Source organism: Perissodus microlepis, chromosome 23, assembly GCF_051167445.1.
Source record: "Perissodus microlepis isolate ML-2025 ecotype Zambia chromosome 23, ASM5116744v1, whole genome shotgun sequence".
Lineage (NCBI taxonomy): Eukaryota > Metazoa > Chordata > Actinopteri > Cichliformes > Cichlidae > Perissodus > Perissodus microlepis.
In genome coordinates this window covers 33,104,325-33,127,095 of record NC_140482.1, presented here as the reverse complement: position 1 = coordinate 33,127,095, position 22,771 = coordinate 33,104,325, and the positions used below count along the sequence as shown (strand labels likewise).

The 22,771-nt window shown below is 44.8% G+C and overlaps 1 protein-coding gene across 5 annotated transcripts in view; it reads right to left on the bottom strand.

Moving 5' to 3' along the window:
* The window catches only part of patj (PATJ crumbs cell polarity complex component), an 84,430-nt gene that overhangs the window by 12,629 nt on the left and 49,030 nt on the right, over positions 1-22,771 (bottom strand). For all 5 annotated transcript variants that reach the window (XM_084920395.1, XM_084920398.1, XM_084920397.1 and 2 more), the window contains exons 29-31: positions 12,567-12,763; positions 12,005-12,096; positions 719-803 (exon numbers count right to left, since the gene is read on the bottom strand). In XM_084920395.1, coding sequence (XP_084776521.1) covers positions 719-803; positions 12,005-12,096; positions 12,567-12,763 — 374 coding nt within the window. The remainder of the gene's footprint in view (positions 1-718; positions 804-12,004; positions 12,097-12,566; positions 12,764-22,771) is intronic.

Sequence of the window (22,771 nt, the reverse complement as noted above, 5' to 3'; positions counted from 1 at the left end):
ACCCTAACCTTTAAATATGAATAGTTTTTCTTCTTTGTGCAAACACTGAAGGGTCATCCGTCTGTGAAACACTAACATACATCTTCACAAAGGACAGGAAACATTACCTGAAAACTTTTACCTACACCTCTTTCTTTCTTTTTCATCAAGACGACCAAACAAATCAGATCAAAACATTTTACACACAGCAGTCTGAACATTTTGAGGATTAAACCACGGTCATTAAAGAGAACTCCATCCTGCCATTACTCACACTTACATGGACGTTTGGCAAAATGATCTCACGGTGACCTTCACCTGCTTCCTCTGGTCTGTTTTCAACTTTGACGACAAACCTTTTTATTCTTTTCACACTATCTGGCTGGCATCATAAAGGTTTACACCACTTAATGTCAGCTATATTGCGGCTTGATGATGACGTGAAGACGTCATGAAAGTGACCAAGCACTGACAAGGTAGCAGTGTATATATATTTTTCTCAAAAAGGCGACATTAACGAGTCTGTAATCACTCAGCCTGACACAGTGACATTACAACAGATAAAAATACTGCTTCATTCAACAAAAGGATTTTAAATGCAGCACCTGATATTTATACCAGGACAAGTGTCACTGCTCAAAACTGGAGAGCACATATCCAAAGGTATGGGGACAGAGAAGCTGTATCCCGAGTGTGTGTGTGTGTGTGTGTGTGTGTGTGTGTGTGCGTTTTCGTTTACCTCATGGCTGGCTGGGCTGAGGGAGGGTGGTGGAGGGGGAGAGGGGAAGGGAGGGACGGCCATCTGGTTTACTGCATCGTCGTTTCTGCGGAGACAGAGGATAACGAGTTTTTCACTTCAGTTTGAACAGACTGCTACACACACACGCCCACGCCTGTACTGTATTTGATCTCTCCTTTATCTGTGACACTCTGCCCTTTGTTCATGTGAACCATTCATGTCTAATTACTGACTCTGTGGTAGAAGAATTTGTGGAATTGTTTTATAATATCGTGTAAATATAATCCCTTAGAGATAGGATAGGGTGAGAAGTTCAGCCATTCGGGAGGGGCTCAGAGTAAAGCTGCTGCTCCTCCACATCGAAAGGAGCCAGTTGAGGTGGTTCGGGCATCTGACAAGGACGCCTCATGGGCGAGGTTTTCCGGCCATGTCCCACTGGGAGGAGGCCCCGGGGCAGACCCAGGGCATGCTGGAGAGATATCTCTCAGCTGGCCTGGGAACGCCTTGGTGTTCCCCCGGATGGGGGGCTTCTGGGCTTCTCTGCTTGGGCTGCTGCCCCCGCGACCCGGCCCCGGATAAGCCGAAGACATGGATGGATGGATGGATGGATGGATGGAGGGTTTTATAATAATCTACCTGAAACTGATGATGCATGTGGCATCCTTCAATTTGCAATGTCTAAAAATTCTAGATAAAGTGGCTCCTCTCAAAATCAGAAAGGCAGCACTGTAAAATCCCCGCCCTGGATCACAGAAGCTATCCGCAGCTTTAGGCAAATCTGCCGTTAAACTGAGCGCCTGTGGAAAGCCACAAAACTTGAGGTTCATAAGCTCCACTTAAAAGAGCTATTATCTACCTTTAACAACATAGTGAAAGATGTGAGAGCCACTTATTTCTCTAAACTACTTGCAGTAGGAAAAAGAAATCCTAAGGTTCTTTCGATACAGTCAATAGCATCATCTCTCCTCCAACTCCATGTATACCAGTCTTCTCAGATATGGATTGCAATGCCTTTTTAAGATTTCTCCAAGATAAGATTAGTGGCCTAAGAGAAAATATAACTCCCCTTCAACTGTGATCTCCCACATCCCATAATTATGGAGTCTTTTCACCCAGTTTCTTTAAAAGATTCATCGGAAATACTAACTCAAATGAAACCCTCAACGAGTCCAGTTGATGTCTTACCTACTTCTCTGTTTTTGACACCATTGGGCCCTCTGTGGTCACGTTGATAAACTTTTCCCTGCTGTCTGGCTCTGTCCCCAGGTGCTTTAAACAGGGGGTTATTCAATCTCTGCTGAAAAAGCCTAACCTGGATCCAACACTTCAGACAAGCTACAGACGCATCTCAAAACTTCCTTTCATTTCTAAAATATTAGAAAAAGTCTCGATAACTTTCAGTCAGGTTTTTGAAAGTTACACTCCACAGAGACAGCTCTCCTTAAAGTCACAAATGACCTTTTGATGGCCACAGACAGAGGTGTTTGCTCAGTCCTTGTTCTACTGGACCTTAGCTCAACCTTTGATCATCAGATCTTAATCCACCACTTAAATCACATGGTAGGGATATCTGGATCTGTCCTAAAATGCGTCACATCATTTCTGGCAGTTAGATCACTTTTGGTTTCAGTAGGAAACCTTTGGTCAGATATAGCTGAATTTTCATGCGGGGTTCCACAAGGATTGGTTTTAAGCCCCTTGTTATTTTCATTATATATTCTGTCTTTAGGCCTTATCATTAGCAGTTTCAAAATGATTTCCTACCATCTGTATGCAGATGATATCCAATTGTATATCTCGTTTAAACCTTGGGAATTAGACAAATTATCCATCCTAATGGACTGACTGAATGAACGCAGACAAGACTGAGTGTTTAGTTCTTGCTCCAGAGAGTATCAAGCCTAAAATCAGACAACATGTCTGACAAAGGCATCTTTAAATCGCATTCAAGCAGTGCAAAATGCCGCAACAAGGCTGTTAACCCACAGTCATGAATTCACTCATATCACTCCCTTGTTAAAGTCCTTGCACTGGCTTCTGGTTGGGTATAGATATCAGTTTAAAATCCTCACTCTAATTTTTATGTCTTTACGAGGAGAGGCCCCCACTTATATCATCGAGCTTCTTCACCCTTACTCTCCAAACCGGATCTATAGATCCACTGATAGTGGTCTTCTGACTATTGCACGGACCTGTTTGAAAACAAAGGATCACGCTTTCCAAACCCTAGCACCAATACTCTGGAACAGTTTACACCCCCTCTACGCACCACCGACTCTGTGACTTCTTTTGAAAAACAGCTGAAAACACATCTTTAAGACAGGCATCTGGGTAACGTTCTTGTGTAATATGTTGTTTTGTCTGATATGTTTTTGTATTCCTTGTAAAGTACTTTGTAACACATTCCTGTCTTAAAAAGTGCTATACAAATACATTTTACTTACTTACATCATGCAGGATGATGTAGAGCTGTGATTGGCCTGAGGGATAACATGCAGTGTGTCACATGTGACGCGATACTACAGTGACATGATAATGGAAACAGCCTGAATCCAAGTGCCTCCCCTCTGACTCAGCATTGAGCAACAAAGATGGATTTACTTGAGCAGGACAGACTGAATCTGCTCTGGAACTATGCAAAGCTTTGTGACTGTGCCATCAGATTCACCAGTCTCTCTGGTTTAAACTCAGAATGTCTGTTGGTTTGGAATTTCCAGAGTGCGTCGTGGAGGTGCAGCAGAGCTGTAACAGCTGCAGAGTAGCTGCAGCTCACCTACAACTTGGACAGAGCAGTGCAGCTCTTTAAACTGCAGCAGCATGACGGTGATGCTTCACATAGCTGAGGGTCAGGGCCCAACAACAGGCTAAAGAAATCTGTGATCCCGGGAGAATCCACAGAGGAGGACAACCGGAAACAAAGCTCCACAGTCCGAGGTCCTCCTCAGCAGCTGCAGGTTTCATCTTTTTAATCTTTTTTTAAGTAAAAAAGAAATAAAAACAGACAGATGTTTCAGTTTTACTGTGAAGGCGTCTCCTTGTGTGCTCTTTCGAGTCTCACACTGCAGCATCAGCAACGGTTTTCTCTACGTTGTCATCCATCTGTCACTTTGTGCTGCTGTAGTGAACACTCCTCACTGATGACTCACTCATGTTTCCTCAGCGTAGTCTGTGCAGCTCCTGGTTTCCTCACACCTGTGGGCAATCCCCACCTGGTTTCCCCCTCCAGGTGGGAACCCCAGTTTTGTTTTTTTTATCTCTCCCCGGATCTTAGTTTGATCAATACATTTAGAAAAAAGGAAACACAGATTTACACAAAAAAATAGAAAAACACAAAACCATGAGAACAAACTTCAGCTTCACAAACAGTATGTTCAAACCTCATCACCCCTGCACTGCAGGGACAGCTACGCCAGCACTTTCTCATAAAACACTGTCACTTAGTGGTGAAATCTTAAATATTGATTCATCCATTTTCTTCCACGGATCTGAAATTTGATACATTCGGATCACAGCTCTGCCACACCTGCAGAATTTGTGTGTTTATGCCTTACGCAGCAGGTATCTTCTGGCTGTCAGCGTGACTGATTGTAAAATGATGTCTGATTGGATAGAAGTCAGGAAATGGGTTGCCTGCTCATTCGATCACTGAGGTCACTAAAAAGTTTGCAAAGGAGTTTCTTGTCGTGGTTGCTGGTTTCAGCTCTGATTGAATAGAACGTAGTGTTTGCTTTGGAACTGAAGGACCCGTTACAGTCAGAAAGGAGGCCAGAGAAAGCAAACGATCCAGGCCGTATTCATCTGACCCCAAAAAGGCAAAATTGTGATGATGGAAATGTTCAACTTCATGCCAGGACATCACAAACCTAAGACGATATTCAACCTTTATGTATAGTCTCTGCATACATCAACACACTGCAAAGTTCTCATGTCTTGGCTGACTCGCGAATGAGAGGAACAGCAGGCTGGAACAAAGCAGAATTACGTTTTAAACACTGACGTGTAAACAGAAAATGCAACGCTGTAATGGCAGACAGTGTGACACCATCTCTCCTCCTCCTCTTCCTCTCCTGATAGGGCCATAGCTGTAATCCAAACTCAGGCTCAGTCCACTGGGCCCAGCTGAAGCTGCATTTATTATATCTACAACTGCAGCAACAGCTTGGCGGGTAACAGAGCAGAAAACCGCAGCAACGCCCCCCAGAGAGCCGGCAGACATGAAGGAGGGCGTAGCGCCATGTGGAACAACTCCGCCGTCACTTCAAACCCTCAGAGGAGGTGTCTGAAGCTCGTTGGATTTGAGGCATCGCCATTAAATGGAGCCATCTGCATCACAGGAGCCGCTGAGGTCCTCGTCCTGTTCTTGTGTTCATTCTCAGAGCTCATTACTGCAGCATTCAGTCCGAGGATGCTGAACACGGCGAGAGCGCCAACGTCCTGCTGCTCTGACACGATTCAATCAGAGCCGCAGGAGGAAGGAAGAAAAAGAGAGAGAGAGCGCGCGCGCGAGAGAGAGCGATAGAGAGAGAGAGTGAGAGGACCATCATAAGAGTCAAAACAGAACACTGATAAGATCAGGGAATCATGGGAGGAGTCCCTTCATCTCTTCCAAACACACCACCACCTCCTCCTCTCCCTCCTCCGCCATACTGATTCCTCCTAAAGACCACGTTTACCCTGAGAGGCGGACGGCACTCACGCTGCAGGAAGAATAAAAGTCCTGAATGCAGCACAGAGATACAAACTCAACTGCAGGAAACAGCTTCCTTCATTTAATCAGCTAAAGAAAAATATTCACAAGGAAAAATTACATTTAATATAATGATCATAAAAACATAAAAAAGTTGCTGCGTTTTAATATTTCAAATTCAAAAAACAAAGGACGTTAAGAAACAGGAGACATAACATCATGTCCAGAATATCTGCATAGTGTTCAGAGATGAGCAGTAACGCGTTACAAGTAACACTGTTACTTTTTTCAAGTAACGAGTAAAGTAAGGGATTACTATTGCAAAAAAGTAATTAGATTACTGTTACTTTCCCGTAAGCATGCTGCGTTAATGCGTTACTAAACCATGATTTTGTTTGTGAGTGTGTCTCATGACACTGACGTAAGCACGTGCAACGTTTGTGGTAACAGACATGTGCAGATCAACAATGGATAATATGGAGTGCGAGTATGACTATACAGCGTTTAAAGCATGGAAGTACTGACCTTACTTTGAGTATAAATCCGTAAAAAGTGACAAAAAACATTTGCATGTGCTGTACTCTCCGTGGGAAGAAAACTTCTTTCTAGAGCGTAAAAAACCCTAAACTTCTGAGCAAGTACCTAGCATGCTGCCACGGGAATGTGAAATTCACAGAGAAACTCTCGGATCCCCCCACTGACAGGACTGCTGCAGCAACGGGCAAACCGCCGCCTGCTCCACTTCTGCTAAACAAGTGAAAATAGATTTAAGAGTGACAGGACTCAGTGCCGCTGAATCTTTGATTTTATTTATTTTCTGCTGTCTTTTACTTGCATCTATTTAAAAGAGTGAGTGTAAACACAAGAAACGATTTCATTTTATATGCTGGAATATGCAGAAAATAGGTTTAAATGTTAAACAAACTGAAGTCAAAGACGGTTGAATATAATTTAATTTTGCTTGATGCAATGAGCATAAGGTTAAAAGATTAAAACTAATAAAAAGTTTTAAAAAGAGACTTTTTCCATTTGATTCAATTTTATATGATGGATTATACAGAAAAAAATAGAATTGGGCTGAAAGGTCTATTGGTTTATTATCTATTCAGGTTGTCTATCATGTTTTTAAAAAGTAACTAAGTAATAAAGTAACTAATAACTTTTGAAAATAAGTAATCATGAGTACATGATAGTTCAGTGTAGACCCTTCTACTTGCTGAGAGAGCTCACACCGGTCACAATAATAGCAGTTTATGTGCCACCGCAAGCTAATGCTAAGTCAGCCATGAAGCTACTCCAGCGCTCCATTAATAAACAGATAACAACGCAACTGGACTGCGCTGTGATCGTGGCAGGAGATTTTAACCATGCAAACCTGAAATCTGTCCTGCCTGGATTCTTTAAAAACATGATTTTTCCCGACGAGGGAAAACAACACACTGGACCAGGTTTACACCAACATCCCAGATGCTTACAAAGCCACCCCACTGCCTCATCTCGGACTCTCTGACCATCTCTCTCTGTCCCTGATCCCTGGTTATAAACCTCTAATTCAAAGACAAAAACCATCTGTAAAAACAGTACGAGTGTGGACCACGGAAGCCACCATGGCCCTACAAGACTGTTTTAATAACACGAATTGGAGTGTATTTGCCGAAGGATCAGACTTGAAGGGCCACACATCTGCTGTACTCTCATACATCAACTTCTGTAGTGAGAGAGCACACCTCCTCCACCCTCATTCTGAACGAAGGCGTTCCACAGGGGTGTGTCTTCAGTCCCCTCTTATCCTCACTTTTCACCCATGACTGTTCTTCAATCCACACCAGTAACACCATTATAAAATTTGCTGATGACACCACCATCATAGGACTGATCGACAACAACAACGAATCAGCCTACAGAGAGGAGGTTCAGCATCTGAAGCGATGGTGTGACAACAACAACCTGCATCTGAACACAGCCAAGACCAAGGAGACTGTAATCGACTTCAGAAGAACAAAGCAATCTGAGCACTCTACCCTCTACATTGATGGGGAGGAGGTAGAAAGGGTAGAGAGCCTTAAGTTTCTTGGAGTCCACATCTCGGCCTGGTCCACAAACCAGGTAAGGTTTGTGGACCAGGTGGGGAAAGCACAACAAAGGCTGTACTTTCTCAGGAAACTGCGTCAGGCCCAATTACCCTAATGACTGCTAGTAAACTTCTACCGCTCCACCATTGAGAGCCTTCTGACTTATTGCTGCACACTCTGGTTCAACTGCTGCACTTTGGAGGACAAGAGGAAACTGCAGTGGGTGGTGAGGGCAGCAGAGCGGGCAATTGGCACCTCACTAACCCCCCACAGAGACATTTATACTGGCAGACTTCAGAAGAAAGCCAGCATCATCATCAAAGACCCCTCGCACCCTGGACACTCACTTCCCCCCCCTTCCTTCTGGTAAACGCTACAGGTCCATCAGGTCAAAGACAAACAGGCTACCCTACCTCCACCCGGTTTGGAGGACAACTGCACTCATGGGCATTACATTTTATTTATACATCATATCTCTATAACCGTATTATTATAATAGCAACAGCATTTCCCCCCCCCAATGTGCAATATCACTGATCACACACTGCACCTCACAAAGCACCTGCTCCTCAGATGGCATGTATGTGTATATATATACGCAAGCGTGTATGTGGAAATATGTGTGCGTATGTACGCACACATGCATATATGCATGTATATATACATATATGTATGTATGTATGTATGGGTGCATCTGTACGTATGCAGGTGTATGAATAAGTTGTACATATCTTTCTTGTGTAAATGTAAATCTGTGTTATTATGTAAATACTTACTTACACTATTGTGTATTTCACACGGAGAGATGCCAAACTGCCTTTCATTGTTCTTGTAACAGTGACAATAAAGAGCTATTCTATTCTATTCCTTATTGGAGAAGTAATCAGTAATTAGTTACTAATTACTTTTTTGAAGTAACTTGACCAACACTGGTAGTGTTACAGATATCTCTGTGTCAGCGCAGATCAGCATTTGTTACAGCTACAGTCAGGTTTATCTGTTATGCTGCATTCATCTTACACCAGCAGAAGAGAAGACTAACAATCACACAAACACTAAGTTGGAAACATCATCAGACTTCCTCTCAACAGTTTTGTGAATAATTACAAAAATAAAACAATGTAATGCTGCTAAATCAGGTGAAACGCATCAGTCAGGTTTCTGACGTCAGACGTCTCTGATGTCAGAAATCAATGATTCGATCAGGTCTCGTTAAACCTGTGAAGTCTGCGGGTTTTGATTGACCATCAGTTACACGTTTCCATCACTGTCTCATGCCAACACTACAGCTGTCAGGAAGTGACAGGCACTGGCGCCGGTGGGTTGATGATGACATCACAGACACATCAAAGTCAGCTGATTGTTGGTTGCCGCTTCCCCGGCTCAGTGAGCACTGATCTCCTGTTTTCCCTGTGATTTACTTGTTTCCATGCCGACACTGGGGTGCAGTGAACAACCAATCAGATGCGGTAAAGGAGATCTTTAGCAGTCTCACACTTCAGACTGACAACTTCATCCACCTGCATCTTTTCGCATCAGCCTGCAGAACAACCCCACCATGACCCGTATGCCCCGTGGAGGAGCTGCACGAGTCACGATAAATCAACCAATCAGACGGGGTCATCCTCTGACCGCTTACCTGTCACACTACACCTGTGACACTACAGGTGTCACACTGCAGTGTTTCATGTCTCATATTGACCTGCTTTCTTTAATAAAAAGAAAATCAATTGAATAACTTTGAGATGCTCAGCAGTGAAATCTTAACTAAACATCAACCTGGTGGTTTGACCCCATCAAAATGCTCAGTATGAGCAGCTTAATATTTCCTGTTTTTCTGCTACAGTTTCATGCAGAATTAGCCCCGTTATTAAAGTATGTTGCAGGGTGAGGCCCCATGAGACGCTTGCTTAGCTCCGATGTTTGTCTTTGTAAGACACCGGACCAGAGTCTGTGTGATAAATCTGCCAATCATATAACAGGGGCAGGGATAGCTCAGTAGGTAGAGTGGTGGCCCCATGATCGGAAGGTCAGGAGTTCGATTCCCCTGAACAGCTACCCTGAGGTACCCCTGAGCAAGGTACCGTCCCTACACACTGCTCCCCGGGCGCCCAGTGGCTGCCCACTGCTTCACTGAGTGAATGGGTTAAATGCAGAGAGGAATTTCCCCACGGGGATCAATAAAGTACACTTACTTTCTTTCTTTCTTTCTTTTCAGTCAGGAAGTCTTAAAAGCAACATGATGCAAAAACCATGTAAACGTGATCTCATACAGAGAAAAACATCCTGAAGAGAACTGAAGAGAAAATCCGCTGATCTACTGCAGCTCCCTCTCAGGAGGTCAGAGCTGCTTTGACCTGGTGGGCTGGTATGAAGCTATGGTGGTGTTGAAAGTGGGTTGGGATGAAGCTGCAGGGACACTGGGAGTGGGTTAGGATAATTCTGTGGGGATGGTGAGAGCAGTTTGGGATGAAGCTGTGGGGATGTGAGAGCAGGTTGGGATGAAGCTGTGGGGATGGTGAGAGCAGGTTGGGATGAAGCTGCGGGGACGCTGGGAGTGGGTTAGGATAATTCTGTGGGGATGGTGAGAGCAGTTTGGGATAAAGCTGTGGGGATGGTGAGAGCAGGTTGGGATGAAGCTGTGGGGACGCTGGGAGTGGGCTGGTATGAAGCTGTGTGGACATGGCAGTGAGCTGGGATGCTGGGAGTGGTTGGAATGAAGCTATGGGGGACGCTGGGAGTGGGCTGAGGTGTTGCTGTGGGGACGCTGGGTGTGGGCTGGGATTAAGCTGTGGGGATGCTGGGAGTGGGCTGAGGTGTAGCTGTGGGGACGCTGGGTTTGGGGCTGGTATGAACCAGTGGGAACAATGAGAGTGGGTTGGGATGTGAGCAGTCAATGATCTGCGATTTTCGTCGTTCTGCAAATATCAAATCAAAGAGTGCATGAGAGCCTTACTCACACATATACCCGCTAATCAGTAACCTCCAATCAAAATCTTCAAATTTCTCTCACCAAACCTGGAGAGAGGTACGGCCTGAAGCTCAGAGAAGGATTTCAACTTAAGTGTCTCTCATTCTGCTGTTTCTCTGATGGCTGAATTTAAGTGATGAGTTAAATTAGAAGAGAACAGTGAGGACTTCATTCCTCACCTCTGCCACTGACATCCTGTCGAAATGAGGGCTGCAGACAAAAAGTTGAATCCAATTTTTCCTTTTATCAAAGCTAACGTCTGCTTTTCACACTTCAAACATGAACAATCTGTGCTGATTAAAGTCTGAGCACATTCACCTGAAACCATCTCCTCCCTTTCATCTCTCCTGTGCTGATAATTTGATCCACTTACAGCTCCGTCACATCCCATATCAGGTGAAACTGAGTGACAATGTGGATAAACTCTCCTCAGAAAGAGGAGGATAAGTGCGATGGTCTTCATCCTGTCAGGCTGAGGGTTTAAATCTGCGTGGCGGAGTGCTAACCCGGCCCTGTGAGCCAGGCTTTGGACTTAAACACACCCGCTTGCTTCAAAGCTGCAAATCACAAAAGATCATTTATGGATCTGCGGAGGAAGAGGAGGAGGAACGAGGAGTATAATTTGCCCATCTCCTCCCTGGATCCTAAATGACTCCTCAGTGAGTGTGAAGGAGGCGTTCCACCATCCCTGCTGTGGTAAAGCCTGAGCTCTGGGATGCTTTGAGCTTCATCTCCACAGCCTGGGAGTCATCCTCCACATCAGGAAGCAGCTTTTATTTTGAAGGGAATGCAGCTGTGTTTTCCTCAGACTCAGCTGAGCATGCTCAGTGTGCATCAGCTGATGATGTGCTGCAGAGAATGCAGTGACAGGAAACAGAAACAGCTTGTTCTTCATGAGTTTCCTGCACAGACCTCCTCACTGACGCACAAGGTTATATTTTTGTGGATGAATGACAGCATCAGAGAATAACTGTGATATTATTCACAATCAAGACACACGGCAATAGAACACGCTATACAGGATAAAAAGGGGGCGGAGTCAGGAAGTGTTTAGGTCAGGAAACCAGCCAAAGCGTCTGATGCAGCTCACCGGACGGCTTTGCAAAGAAGTCTTTAATAATAATAATAATGATTCTTTAATAATTTTTAACAACTTAATGCACAAATATTGCTTTAATACTTTTAAATTGAAATATTATTACTGATATTTATTATTACTGTTTGTTTCAGCTGCTGTGAGATCAGTCAAATATTATTTATCTTAATTATATGAAATTTAAATTTTTAATTCTGTTTTTTTATTGCTGTAACAGGAGGAAGAGACCACAGCTTGCTGAATCAGACACTGAAACTGAAAAGTTTATTTGTAAAATGACTTTTTTTGTTGACTGAATAAAAATGTTACTTATTATTGTTTTGCTTTTGGTTATCAAACTAACACTGGTAGCAGCACCAGTGTTAGTTTAATAACCAAAAGGTTCCATAACGCAGCAGGCCACTGTGTATGGAACCTTTTTTAAATGCTCAGACTTTCCCACCATGCACTGCAGTCCTACCTGAGCAGGATGAGCTTCACCTTGGAGGTGGCACTCTTAATGATGGCTGAAGCGTTCTGGTGGCTCCGCCCATAAAGAATCTGGTTGTTAATCTGAAATGCAGACAGAGGGGTGGAGACGAGTTACCTGATGTCCACAGGTGCTGAAAGTGAGGGAGGGTTATTACCTCCTGAATATAAACAGACAGACAACAACAGTAGTAAATGTGTCCTCAGAGCGGCAGACCGCTGAAAGGTCCCCGAGAACTACAAGAAGCAAAATGTTATATCAATACACACACACACACACACACACACTGCAGATCGACCTGAGAGCTGCACTCAAGTGTTTTCTCTTCAGTCTGATGCATCTGCTAGTCTGCAGGTAGAAGAGCCACCTGCATGAGGCTTTGACATAATTGACAACAACACATTTTTTTTAAAATTAAAAATAAAAAAAAGGATGGCCCAGATGTTGCACCGAATTCCTCACACATGATTAAAATCATCTCTCATGAACGCCATGCCTTCACTCTCACTGTGGTTGATGTAATTTATGTAAAATGATAATCTGGACTTCTCACCTCCAGAAGCTCGTCTCCAATCTGAATGCGCCCGTCGCGGGAAGCTGGCCCCCCGGGATGGAGCCCGACCACGAAGATGCTGACGCGGGAGCGATCCCTGTTCCCCGCCAGGCTGAGGCCCAAACCCTGCCGTTCCTTCTCCAGCTCCACGCATAGCAGCTCCCCTCGCAGGTCTCCATAACGCTCACACCACCGCTCTGCAGCCCAGGGAAGAGGAGGAGAACCAGGAGAGGAGAACAACCAACTTGAGAAATTATACACTTCTCACAAAAACACTTCTTAATCAGAGCACATCTTCAAGTCACTTAAATTCCTGGATATTGATCTGATCAGGTACGGATCGGGGGGGGGGGACCCTCCCCTCCTCGTCTTTTATGACTGTTTTTCACTAGTCTTGCATTTGTCACTGCTGACATGAGGTAATACCAGGACCCTACAGAGGCTGCACAGGTAGTTCAACTCCTCCAGCGTGGAACATCAATACGTGCCACTGCCAGAAGGTTTGCTGTCTCCCAGCACAGTCTCAGGAACATGGAAGAGATTCCAGGACAGCCGGACAGGGCCGTAGAAGGCCTTAACCCATCAGCAGGACCGGAATCTGATCCTCTGTGCAAGGAGGGAGAGAACGAGCACTGGAAGAGCTACAAAAGGAGCTCCAGCAGGTCGCTGGAGTGAACGTCTCTGAACAAACAACCAGACACAGGCTTTATGAGGGTGGCCTGAGGGCCCGATGCCTTCTAGTGCGCTCACTGCACGGCACCGTGGACCTGACTGAACTTTGTCATAGAATGCCCTGTGCTGTTCACAGATGAGAGCACCCTGAGCACATGTGATAGACGTGAAAAGGTCTGTAGAAGCTGTGGAGAACGTTATGCTGGTCTGGGGAGGCTTATCCATGGAGGGACACATAGAGCTCTGCAGGTGACTGTCATTAGGTATGAGGATGAAATCCTTGGATGCACTCTCAGACCCTACGCTGGTGCATAATCTTTTTGAGCACTGATAGAGGTTTATGGCTGTATTTGTTGGGATTTCCAGGAAGCCACTTACATGTGAAAAATAATGCCTCAGATTCACTCAGTGATCAGGAGCCCGTCGTTCGGATTGACTCATAGACAGGGAGGAGGAGATAAAATTAAAAGCATGAAGGGGGAGGTGAAGAGGAGAAAAATGTGAAAGAAAGTGAGTAAGAAATCCAAAACACAAGAGCAGAAGGGGAGGAGAGAAGAAAGAAGAACAAACAGGAGCATTTAAGATGTGAAGGAGAAGAGTAACGAGGTGAGGAGGTAATTATGAAACAGAGAGGAGGGAGGATGAGACGAGGAGAAAAGCAGAGACAAATCTGGTGTCAAACAAAAATCAGTTTAATGATCTGTGAAAGAAACAACAAACGGCGAGGGTGAGGAAACCTGCAGCTGAGACTAAACTCCTCCACTGTCAGCAAACGTGCCTTTAATTATTGCTCTTCGTGCTTCCTGACCTTTCCAGAATCAGTGGCCGCTTTGAAGATGTGAAGGGTTTTGTGTTTTTGTCAAATGAGAGGATTTAAAGGTCACTGCAGTTATCAGAGATAAACTGAAAACCAGTAAATCACTTCAAACTGGAGAATAACTGAAGCCAGACTTGATTTCCAGGAGACGCAAAGACAGCAAACCATCAGCGGCTTCCTGTGACACCAAAGAAAACGTAAAACATCTGCAGTTAAAACGTGACATTTTTCTTTAGTTTTTACATGGAAGCACAAAACTGAAGACATTAAAACTAATTGTACAAGCTGCAAAGGGAGGTGACACTGAAGGAGAGACTGTCCAGGTTCAAATCATCACAAAAGTTCATTCTAATTAGCTTCAGCGCAAAGAAGAGGAGGGAGGTGAGGATGAGGAGCCATGAGATGATGACGATGACAGCATTAATGAGTGCAGACCGATGCTGTCTGCTCACAGGATCATTCAAAGAACATGACCGTCAGCTGTGCTGATGATCAGGCACTTTAGCTGAACCAGAGTCTGAAGAAACTGGTACGATCATTCACAAAGTGCATTTTGGGTAAACTTTCAGAACTGGTTAAAGCAGGTGAAAGGTCATGCTTTACCTCAGCATTGACCTGAGAACAGTTTAACGTGCCGGGCTGCAGCCTGCTCCTGTTATAACACACGACAGGTGAGTTTAGTTGATGTTTCGGTTCAGCCTGCCCCAGTTTGCTGCGAGCAGCCAGAGACACTGCGTATAAAGTTTGATTCACAGCCGAGCAAACCCGGTGAGGTCACGACCGCGTTGGTACTCACCGAAGCCACGCTGCCATGCCACGAAGGCAGAGAGTGCAGTATTTGTAATTTAATACATTTAAAATGATGATGTAAATGGGCCTCTGTCAGCATCAGAACCATGATCAGTGTCAGACTCAGAGATCAGTCCTGCAGCACTTTTTGTTTCCTTTTGTTTGCTCAGGTTCAAGCACCAAAACCTGCTTGTTGAGGGGTCAGGAGGTCAGACCCGTCCTGTGTTTGTGGCTCTGGGGCCCGAGGCAGCAGATATTCTCTGAGACACGCCTGGAAACAAGTTGAGCGCTTGTTTTTAATCATCATGTTGCTGTCAGAGCACTTTCTCTGAGGAAAACAAGTTGCCACAAACGCCTCCTTTCCTCTGTGGCATCGACTCAAACGACCAGGTCAGATGAGATCTGACGGCAAATGAACAAGCAGCAGAGTGTAGACAGGATGTGTTTGACACTGATTTCATCACAGAGCTCCAGTCAGACAGTTCCTTCAGTTTTCCCACAGCTTTAGGAGGCATTAATGACTCTCTGCTCCCAGCGCTGAGGTGGGACACACTCTGACAGGGAACATTTAATTACTATCAAATTTGTGGCCGCTGATCGGAAGAAGCTGTCACACACTCAGCTACAAACGACTTAACACAACGCCATGAAGATAAGCACGTCGAGAATCATGGGAAATATCTGAGATGGCAAACAGCCACCCCAAAATATCGTCCACAGCTGAATCACATTCATACATGGACCCGAGAAGAGCCCGCTCTCATCACTAGCTCCTCACACGCCACCTCAGGTACCTGAGGTCACTGCAGCTCCTCTGACATCCAGCAGAGGCAACAGTGAGTCAGGCTCCACAGACCTGATGTTAAAATGTCACGGCAGAAACAAACATGTTTACAGCCTGATACACAAATTGTGTGGTTTGGTATTAGGGGTGTGGCCTCTGCGAGTGACGGGTGGATGGTGACACAGGTAACTGTAGCTGCTACCTGTCTGCTAGCTTCACCTGAACTGGACCTCTGCACTGTGTTTGTGCTTTTGGAGCTTTGTGAGCACCCCATCCTCTCACGCAAATATGGTCACAGCCAAAATGCTAAAGCAGAGCGTCTGAATGTCCATCTTCTTTTTACAGTCTATAGTTGCACACAGACTTTCCCTGCAGCGTTTCCATAAAACACTAAATATAAAAATAACTTTGCATTTGTCTGTGTGAAGCTGGAAAACAAAAATATCTACAGAGAACACACAACCATGCTATTAAAATCTCACACATACACACGCAAACACAGTTTAATCAAAGGCTAACAGTTTTCAGACGAGAGGCAGGTGTGTGTGTGTGTGTGTGTGTATTTAATGAGCTATTAATAGCTTTAATGTGACAGGTAACTGCAGGTGTTAATGCCTCTCGGGGTGAGGAGAGGTGGCTGAAGGACGGAGCGCCTCCATCACCGGCTGCTGCTCTGATGATGGAGGCGTGTCAGGAAGAGGAGCAGGCGCACCTTTTATTGTGTGTTTAATGTGAATTAAATTGTTGGGAGTGCTTCTCTTTGTCAGGATGACAGGATGTCTTGTTAAGCTCTCCTTCAGGAGGCTCAATGTGTTCAGCTGACAGAAATCTATTAAAAATACATAAGGAGCTAAACTGCTGCCTTACGCCCGCAGTACAGAAACCACCAAATTAATTAACCACTTCCACTCCGCTGCTCTGGCCACTCATTTGAAATGGTTTATCAAAGCAGCAGAATGCAGCTCAGAGTTTGGTGTTCAGACTCAGTTCATGGACTGCAGGTACGTGGTGGTGGACGATGGGACAGCAGCTACGTGTCACAGACAGGACATTATCCAGATGATTAAATAGACTCTGAACCCTGACGGTGAGTTTGGGCTCCGCCTCATTTATGGTGGAAAGATTTTGCAGCAAAAATTGTCCAAAAGGTATAAAAGATTGAATCAAGTTCAGAAACCCAGCAGGTCAGCCTACTTAGCTGCTGCACATCTCCATTCCACTTTGCAACCCACCTTCACCCAGTGCCTCCTCTCATCACTGTCATATCTGTTATGGATGAGGCTCCACCCTCCTGCTGAGGTTACAGAAAAGTCAGTCTGCAGCTTTTAAACAACCAGCAAGAGAAAAATATCAGTTTTTAGTCTTTTCTTCATTATAAATTAAAGTAAAACAGTTTCTCACACTTCAGCGTTTTTAAAGAAGCTAGTTTTAGGCAGATGGAGTGGTTACCCAACATTTCAAAATATATCACACAGGTATTCAGATCTCCTTCTTCGGGTTTGGGAATGAGTCGTCCATGAGTAATTGGGAGGAGCAGAGGCAGAATGCGGTGCTGCCCTCACCCATGGTTATTCGCTTTGGGTAAGGAAAGAAAGAACGAGGCATGGACTACAAGAAGCTCAGCTGCTTCTTCGTACTGAGCAGAGCCAGCAGAGGTGGTGCAGCGTCTAATCATGGCACCCTTTGGGGAGGAGGACTGGGAGGAAATAGACTGCGAAGTCACTGGAGAGATTTTATATCTCATCTGGGCTGAAAGCAGCTGAGGATCCCTCAGGAGGAGGCCAAACACACTTTCAGGAAAAATCCATGTGGAATATGACACCATTCCCACCTCAGCTTCGGATAAAAACAAGAGGATGGGCACATGGGTGAATGTGACCTGCTGAAGTGGTCATCATTACTACTGAAAGTGAGCAGGAAGTTTATGCAGACCCTGAACTGCAGGTCATAAAAGCTTAAATCTACAGGCTTTGTGTGCATACACACACACACACACAGGCTCCAAGCCACAAAACACAGTGTGACTACAGGGGGCGCTGCAAAGACGGCGCACATGCATATCAATGCAGCACACAGGCTGCCTTCAGCGTGATGGCACCAAGCACCGACTGTCGCGCCTGCCAGCCTGCCTGCCTGCCTCTCTCTCTCTCTCTCTCTCTCTCTCTCACACACACACACACACACACACAGCAGGATGGTGGCGTTCCCCTCAGTGTGGTATTCCACTTCATGAATGTTGCTCTAGTTTGTCTCTATCACTTTTCTTCAGAGCCTGTAACCTGGTTTTATTGGGTCCGTGAGACCTGATTTTTGCCCACATTCTCTTAAACTTTTCATTCCGCCCTTCCTCTAACACTCTGTAGTCCTCAAGGACAGTTTAGTCTAGTTTAACGGCAGCAGTGGCTCAGGGACCGCCCCCGGTGCGTTCATCAGCGTGTGAGGGCTGCACAAGGCGTAAAAAAGCAAATACAAGCTCAACATGATCCACATTACCATTCCTCTACAGCACTGTGGTCCAGTTTGTCTGCAGTGACCACACACACACACACACACAGCAGTGACAACCTGTCACACAAAATCCTGCGTGACGGGGTGTCAGATTCAAAATGTGAATCTGTGTGTGCTTCTAGCAAGGTGACATGTCACAGTAAATCAGTGCACACACACATTCTGAATTTGGTATCCCTTTACTGTGTGTGTGTGTGTGTGTGTGTGTGTGTGTGTGTGTGTGTGTGTGTGTGTGTGTGTGTGTCTCTGCTGTTTGGTTCAAATATTTCACATCATCCGTAAAACTAAAACCCAGCGGGCACACGACAGGACCCGACACTGCTGCACAGACACGTGAGCCGAAGTAACAGGAAGACTTTGGTGTGATGACACAAGCCAACATCCGTGATACAGAAAAAACAGGCATGCAGCAGCTGGATGATGAGAGTGGAAATGCAGATGTGTGTGTGACCTTTGACTGAAAGAACAGTGGCTACTCTCAGCGCTGGAACAGTAGGAGAACATGTTGACATACCGGCACGAGGTAAATGCCTGAAAGATTTCAGCCCTATCCTATAATCAAAAGCGGTCATGTGACCATTTCAGTCCAGCCCACAGTCTGAAAAGGAGTTTCCAACAATAAGTTAAAATGCTGAGGAATATCAGGAAAAGGCAGAAGTGAATGTGTCTGCTGCTGCATATCACACAGTAAAGGCTCATGTGGATACATTTGTAATGTGTTACCTTGGCTCGCTCAAAGGTAAGTCAGTGTGGCACTGTGCCCATGCACACCACTCTCAGCCCACACGCTTCAAGCGTCAGGGGAGAATAACGAGACATGCACAGCATTTATCCATCTTTACTTTAGTGCACAAACGTGAGTCCATAATAAAACCTGCAGAGAGGACAGCAAAGTGAACAGTGAAGCTCTACCACGTCAGAAATCCACTTCCTTATCTGCACTTCCCTTGGGTATTGGTTTGTTAATATCACAGATAGAAATGTGTCAGAAAACAGATCAAATGTAAATTATGCACATCTGAAGGTGTTACTGATGTCTGCATTTCACAGTAATCACGCCCAGGTGTTACAGGCACCCAAAGGAGCCCATCAAGAAACTGAGCTCCAATCCTCACAGCATCGCAGGTCGGCCACACCTTATTCCTCTCATTAGATTACTGTAACGCTTTGTATTTGTGCCTAAATGATGCAGCATTTTCCCGCCTACAGCAACAGTGCTCACAGTCTCAGAGTCACACCAGCCTGTTGCAGCACCAACTCAGTGCTGCACCCTGAGAGCCGTCACAGCTCCATCAGTTCCACACCTGAAAGCCTTTTAGAGCCAACCTGTACAACATTACGTCCTGTCAGTGTGTGTGTGTCTCTGTTTTCTTCTTCGCTTATTTTTATTTTTTCCTTTCCTGTCATTTTAAGTTTTTTACACCTTCTGTGACGTCAATCGCAGCTGCAGAGATCAACTTTATTTTCTGGATGTCCGCATCTCACAGCCGGCTGCGAGTCGGATCTGCACACACACTACAGTAAATGAATTAACGTGTATCTGAGGGTGGAAACACTCCTCTTCTCCTTCAACACATACAACAGGTCAGCTATATTAGACAAAGCGTGCGGGTCATGTGGAGGAGGTGTGTGCTGTATTGTGAAACGCTGCCTTCATTATTAGAACATTTTTACAGCTGTCGAATCACTTTTATCCTCAAAGATGTCAGCAGCTGATCCGGAAGATGAACAATTAAATCTGAATCTCGTTAACTAATAATAATGTGTTAACGTTCAGCGTTTTACCCCTCGGTGTCTACAAAGAGGTACTCAGCCAATCACATCTCAGTGTTCACTCCACAACAGCTGTTTGGACACGTAACAGCATCCGACCAATAACAGACTGATAGTGTTACCTGAACCTGCACCATTGTGCAGGAACAAGGTGACAGCAAGGTGAGACACAGTTACTGAACACACACACACACACACACACACACGCACACGCACAGAGCCACACAGACCACGTATATACACACACACACACACAGCCACACAGACCACGTATATACACACACACACACACACACACACACACAGAGCCACACAGACCACGTATATACACACACACAGCCACACAGACCCACATATACACACAGCACTTCTGAAATATGACTTCCTGTTTCTGGGGATTATTTTAACTGAACCCAGTGATGGGGCTGATGAAGTGTGATGTGCTGCACTCTGGTTCGGCACCCACACCCAGATCTGGCAAAACGTCATTGGTAAGCTTCTTTAGCCTTTACGTGTTCGCCTAACCCAGTTAGTTAACCCAGACAGAAATGTCAACATTCAGTCACATGCTCTATTTAACCTCACTGAGCTCTCTGAGTCTCTTGTGACTGCAGAGATCATAAAATCCAGCTGGGCTATAAGCAAACAAAGGACTGATAACTCTGTGCCAAACGTCATGATTAACTGGCACCACTTTAAAACGATGCACCTGAATCACCGATGCCCATCTGGTTAAAAGGCCTTTGGCTTGGCTTCATCACTTCCTCTGCTGACGTCGCAGGAAAGGACTCCATGTTAAATATGTTTCTGTGATTATTTATCATCGTTTTCTGTCCAAGCAGAAAATAAGTATCGTCTTAAACAGGGCTGTAGACTAATTTTTAGCCAAGGTTGCACTGGTGCGCCTAACTTTTTTTCTTAGGCGCACCAGCGCAAAAGTTAGGCGCACCCAAATTTTTCAACCGTAACGCTTAACACCGCAGTTTTACATGTGCACTTTTTTGGGGGAAAATTGATGTCCATACAGACAATATTGATTTGTAAATGATTAACTAACAATCTTGTGCTTAAAGTGCATTGGCACTCTTTGGCAATATTGTAGACAATATTAAACTTAATCATCACATCGGCCTCCTCTGACGACCTGTTTGTTGCTGCCTGCCGCTGTGGGGAGAGGGGACACTTGGGCAGGGCATTTATCACGACATATAATGTGTTTTCTGGATACACTGTGCTTTTTCAGCGTTCAGTGATTGATGGCTCCGTGTCAGAGCACTGGCTATGAATTTCAAATGGATCAGCCCTTAACTTTAAAAAAAAAAGAAAAAGAAAAAGTTATCAATCGTTCTTATCATCTTTTCTCATTACCCACAGCTACATCCACTTCTGTCGGGCCTAGGCTATTCAGTAGGGCTGGGTATCATCACTGATTTCTATAATCCATTTGATTCCGATTCACAAGGTCCCGATTCGATTCAATTTTGCCTCAGACAGTCAGAAATATTATAACTCTGATCATTTATCAGTACTGACACTTATGAGACTTTTTAGAAATGTGAGCATCACAGCAGATGCCTTTGTGTCAAAGTAACTGAGAATAAAAACATGAAGGAGATTTTGCTGGCCTGGCTTTTCATAGCAGATAACCCTAAAAATATTCTGCATTTTTGCATATTTTTAAAAATTTTGAATTTCTTCAGTATTGAACAGCAGAAATTAGGCTTTCTTGTCCGAGGTCATTTAAGTAAAAAAAAAAAAGAAAAAAAAGAAAGACAGCGGCCGACAGCGCTGTAAACAACGGTGGACTGGTGGGTAATAAGTGAATGAATAATGCTGAAAACAGAGATTTGAGTAGGGAAACTGTTCTTGAAGTACAGAGAGAGAGAGAGAGAGAGAGTCGCACTATTGAACATTTTGGTCGCACTCTAGAGCCCTGGTCTTAAATCTGTGCTAAGGATGTTCAAACTGTTCACTGTTTTTACACATCACAGACCTCTCCTGTCCCTGTCCATGATCAGCCAGCTGTCAATAAAGATAAAAAACCCAATAATACAAACTGCTGAGGCTCAGCTCCACCTGAACACTTCAAAGGTCTGGCATTAAAAGCAGGAAACGCCATCAGCTGATTTATTCCAGCGCCCTCTGGGACAGACAGACAAACAGGCGGCTGCTGCGGCTTCTCCTGGCTTTGATGCGTCACGCACGAGCAGGAGTGTGTTTGTGCTGATAATGGGCCAGTAACGGGATGTGTGCTGGAAACAGAGATACCTGCGTGAGGCTGAACTCAAGTGGAAAAGCTGCTGGAAACAAAGATGCACAAAGCCCGACTCCCTGCCAAGCTCCCGCGTTGTTCCTGAATCCATGGACATGACAACATCCACAAAGAAAATGCTCTGCAGGCGCAGTGAGCTGCAGGAAGGACGCCACGTTCATTAAAGTGCCTGCAGCACTGGAATGAATGAAGGCTTTTAATGATCCTTCTCTCTGAGGTCTGCCTGACAGCATTACTATTCATTTTTCTCACCCTTAAGCCAAGCGCTTCAAGCTTTTCAGGATTCACAGACTTTAAATCTAAGTGGATGTTTTACAGTTTGGAGCTCATATAAACAAAACTAAAAATGAATAATGCAGCTTCACGGATGGATAGCAACACACTGTTCTGACCAATTATCAAAGTCCAAACCTTAAGCAGGAAGCCAAACCCTCTAGTGTCTAGCAGAGGCAGCAGTGAGTCAGTCCAAATCCCATGTTAAAACTTTAACATATCTAACCAGCTGTGTAGCTCTGCAGCTCTTAACGGTTTCATTCAATTCAATTTTATTTATATAGCACTTAATATCATGTGAGGTAAAGAACCTACAA